Source organism: Orycteropus afer, unplaced genomic scaffold, assembly GCF_000298275.1.
Source record: "Orycteropus afer afer isolate SDZICR_OR568_19922 unplaced genomic scaffold, OryAfe1.0 scaffold00198, whole genome shotgun sequence".
Classification (NCBI taxonomy): domain Eukaryota; kingdom Metazoa; phylum Chordata; class Mammalia; order Tubulidentata; family Orycteropodidae; genus Orycteropus; species Orycteropus afer.
This window is the reverse complement of record NW_006921785.1, coordinates 4,161,927-4,166,502: the sequence shown is the minus strand read 5'-3', so window position 1 is coordinate 4,166,502 and position 4,576 is coordinate 4,161,927. Positions and strand designations below refer to the sequence as shown.

General features: G+C 36.1%; 1 protein-coding gene across 1 annotated transcript in view; it reads left to right on the top strand.

Annotated features, from left to right (window-relative positions):
- Positions 1–4,576, top strand: part of ATP13A3 (ATPase 13A3) — an 82,836-nt gene that overhangs the window by 49,462 nt on the left and 28,798 nt on the right. The window contains exons 20-25 of the mRNA XM_042781944.1: positions 1,290–1,465; positions 2,184–2,306; positions 2,384–2,463; positions 3,122–3,164; positions 3,259–3,368; positions 3,871–3,967. Of these exons, the coding sequence (XP_042637878.1) occupies positions 1,290–1,465; positions 2,184–2,306; positions 2,384–2,463; positions 3,122–3,164; positions 3,259–3,368; positions 3,871–3,967 (629 nt within the window). The remainder of the gene's footprint in view (positions 1–1,289; positions 1,466–2,183; positions 2,307–2,383; positions 2,464–3,121; positions 3,165–3,258; positions 3,369–3,870; positions 3,968–4,576) is intronic.

Here is a 4,576-nt window from a genome sequence, read left to right as displayed (position 1 = left end):
ATCTTTAGATGATCTCTAAATTCAAGATCATACTTTGGCTCTCTTGGACTTGTTTGAATTGTCTTTAACTTCAAGTTGAATTTGCATATGAGCAGTTGATGGTCTGTTCCACAATCAGCTCCTGGCCTGGTTTTGGCTAATAATAATAATGTTGATAGTATTAATTACTTCCCATTCCTTAGCTGTGTGCAAATTGTGACAGCTTTGGGTTATTTTCTTAGTAATTTATCATGTTCAGGTTATTCACTTTATCACATTGGTGAGTTCACTAAGATTTACATGAAGCCTGTGTGAGCAGAGCTTGACAGGACTGCCTTGTTTTACGATCTCACATTTCTTCCCCCTTTGACAGCGTGTAGTTTTACCACTTTTATGAAGCTCATTTTAGTGGAAAATATTTGAGTTTTCCTTCTCTGACATTTTTCTACCTTACATAAATTCTGGCTTTCACAGGTTTTATTGTACAAGTATATGAAAAAGGCCTGTGTAATTTTTATGATTTAGAGTGAGATTCATTTAATAGCGTATTTATTATCAGATTGCTCAAAGTAACTAAATGTATTAGCATTCCAACATTTCTTAATTCTAATGTGTCTTCCTTTAAGGTACTTTTCCTTCTGTATCTCTTCCCCCATTTTCCATCTAGTGTCTCTTTTCCCTCTTTCACTGTCGTGACAGAATATGGCTGTATTTCCCAAGGAGGTCTGCCAGGTTATAGGAAGATGTCTTTGGAAATACTGTGTGGGAACTGGGGGAAGGAGGTATCTTGTACCTCAGTAGCAGTGGGATGCTCAAATGCAGTGTTACCTTAGGAATGCTTTTCTTCAACTCTTTCTTTCCCATGACTGATAGTTGTCTCTCTTGCTTCTCTTTAAATCTGTTCTGGCTATCTTGCTGACCTCCTTGTTTTATGCACTCTTCCTTTTGTAATTCATTCTTCATATTACTCTTGTATTCCTGCACACACCACAAGTCACTCCTAGGTTAATTCAGAAAATAGTTCTTATGTACCTGCTCTGCATGTAGCACTGTGCCAGGTATTTTGTGGGTACAAATAGTGCATGACAGAAAAAGATTGAGAATGGTATTTGACTTTTAAAAGCATGAGTGAAAATGCCCTGAGTGTTTAGCATACATATATTTGAATTATTCAAGACTTCCTCTGCCTTTATCATCATTCTGCCTAGCTCAATCATGGGTACAATAGTAGATTCTCAAGAAGTACTTATTCTATTATGATTCATGTTTACATTTTATTTTTAACGGATTTAAAATATTCTGAAAATTAGGTGACAACATGTTGACTGCTGTCTCTGTGGCTAGAGACTGTGGAATGATTCTACCTCAGGATAAAGTTATTATTGCTGAAGCATTACCTCCAAAGGATGGAAAAGTAGCCAAAATAAACTGGCATTATGCAGACACCCTAACACAGTGCAATAATTCATCAGCAATTGACTCAGAGGTAATGTCAGGATGAATTTTCGCTTTGGAAACTTGCTCATTTGAATTTATCCTGAAAAAATTTTTTAAAATGTTGATTTAAAATAAAACAGAAAGAGTAACGAAGACAAGCCTGGGTCATCTCCTGAGAAAGTGTGTGATTCTATTAGACTATGGTAGACCTGGGAATCTCAATTTTAAAATTTTGATATTTAGTCACACTTGAGAACCACAATTCTGAGTCTAAGAATCCCAAATACTTACCTGTTTTTAAAGCATTTAGTGGTAAATGATGCACAGGATCCATGATACTCAGTTCATTGAACATTTTTAATTGAAGCTTATATTGAGATACTTAGTCTCCTTTGTTGTTGTTATTGTTGTTATGTGCCGTTGAGTCGGACCCTCCTGGGATTTCTGAGGCAGTATCACTACGGAAGTAGATTGTGCAACCTTCCTTCCAAGGAGTGGCTGGTGGCTTTGAACCACCAGACTTCTGGTTAGCAGTCAAGTGCCCTAGGCACTATGCTACCAGAGCTCCTTAGTCTCCTTTAAGGTTTTTTTTGTTTGTTTGTTTTTTCACTTATAAAATTGAATTTCCTTTCTACTTTAAAATTTAAGTTTTCAATGTCTTATTTAAAGTATCAAAGGAAGAATTAGTTTGGGAACAAATATATTTCAAATAGAATTTGTTCCTTGGCTTGGCTACCTCAATATTTTTCTCAATATCTTATCTATAGGCTATTCCAATTAAATTGGCCCACGATAGTTTAGAGGACCTTCAAGTGACTCGTTACCATTTTGCAATGAATGGAAAATCATTTTCAGTGATACTGGAGCATTTTCAAGACCTCGTTCCTAAGGTTAGTGCGTTGGGTTTATGTATGTGTTCACTTGAATATACTGAGAGTGGTGTATAAGAAATTAATCTTTTTTCCAGCTGATGTTGCATGGCACGGTGTTTGCTCGTATGGCACCTGACCAGAAGACGCAGTTGGTAGAAGCATTACAAAATGTAGAGTAAGTATTGATTTTTTTTTTTTTTTCCAAAATGAATTATATTTCATTGTCAAACCCAGAATAATAACTGATATTTCATGTATATGTAATTGTCATCCATAAAGCAGCTGAGAACTTTTGAGTGCCTCTTTGAAATAGGCTCATGTGCTTATTTATTTAGTAAACATATAATATCCACATTTTCTTTCCCAGGTATTTATGAGGTGTGGTTTATTCACTCAAGTGCTCTATCTTGATAGCAGTGACTTTATAATTTTAGTAAAAAGTTAATGTTTCAAGTTCATGAAGGGAGAAATATTTACTGATAAGTGTAATTAAGATTAAATAAGTCCTAGTCCTTTGCTCTAAGATTAGGAAATTGAGACCCCAAAAGATAAACTGGTTTGCTCATATTGTAACAGAAATAGGACAATAACCCAGGTCATTTGACCTGCAGGCTAATTTCCAAAGCAACATGCCTGCAGTCAATTTGAGAAAGATTGATTAGTTCAACTGGTCGGATCTTTGTTTGCTACCTCTCTTCATAATACTTTGTTGGAGAAATATTAAATGAAATTTTATGTATTTTAAGAAATAAATTAAAATGTTATTTTTTTTTCCCTAAATTTTATTTTGTTTTAGAAGAAGAGTTTAAAAGTTTTGTTTGTTTGCTTCATAGTTACTACGTAGGGATGTGTGGTGATGGCGCCAATGATTGTGGTGTAAGTATAGTGTTTGTGACTTGATTTTATACTTCTTACTCTAGTCTAAATCATAGTCATAAAACTGAACCAATTTTTTTCTTGGAATCGTTAGGCTTTGAAGAGGGCACATGGAGGCATTTCCTTATCTGAGCTTGAGGCTTCAGTGGCATCTCCATTTACCTCCAAAACACCTAGTATTTCCTGTGTGCCCAACCTTATCAGGTAATACAATTTGACATTTTCTTACTACCTCTTTGTGTCTGTCCTGTTCTAATAATATCTTGTTGTTGTCATGTGCCGTTGAGTTGGCCCCAACTCATAGCAACCCCTCATTGGGTTTCCGAGGCAGCATCACTATGGAAGGAGATTGCCCCATCTTCCTTCCGAGGAATGGCTTGTGGGTTTCAACCGCCAGCCTTCTGGTTAGCAGTCAAGTGCCTTAGGCACTATGCTACCAGAGCTCCCTTCTAATAATATAGAGGGGGAAGTTACCATAGAAAGTAATGTGAATTCATTTTAATGGTATGTTAGCTTAGTTGATCTGGAACTTAATAACAGAATGATCGCTACTCTTCATGCCTTCCAAATTCTTTGGTTTATGTCTTTAGGTAGAAAAGTACCTTGTAGTAGCTGTTGAATGGGGACATTCATCTCAGAATATTAGTATGGTTTAGAGCAGGAATTTAAAATGTTGTTATTCACATGCCAACTTTGGTTTTCACAGGGAAGGCCGTGCTGCTTTAATGACTTCCTTCTGTGTATTTAAATTCATGGCTTTGTACAGCATTATCCAGTACTTCAGTGTTACTCTGCTATATTCTGTGAGTACCAACATTGCTTTCAGAGATGGCTATTTGTGTTAAGACATTTAAATTAAGATATTCAGCTTATATATTTGGTTTAAAATGTATCCATTAATAATGGAATCTGCATAAGTAGCCTCTGAATTTAACCTTCAGTTTTCTGAATTTTGAATAAAATCCAAACCTAAACCCACGGCCCTGGAGTCTTATGTGACTCATAGCGACCTCTTCTTGGGTTTCTGAGGTGGTATCACTATGGAAGTAGATTGCCCAACCTTCCTTCTGAGGAGTGGCTGGTGGGTTTGAACTGCCAGCCTTTTGGTTAGCAGTCAAGTGCCTTAGGCACTACACCACCAGAGGTCCTGTATTTTGAATAATGGATTAAAAATTCTAATCTGGAATAGCATTTTCCTTAAAGGCTGATACTTGTAGCTAAAGCCTAGTGAATAAAAAATGATGTTTTTTTTTTTTTTTTTTTTTTTAGCGTAGATAAGACATCTTTTATAGAATCCTTATAAATGCCAAGAATGATCATATTTAGAATTATAGTCATCTTCATAGGACTAGAAGAGGGTCTGGTGGCACAATGCCTAAGGCATTGGACTGCTAACCAGAAGGTTGGCAGTT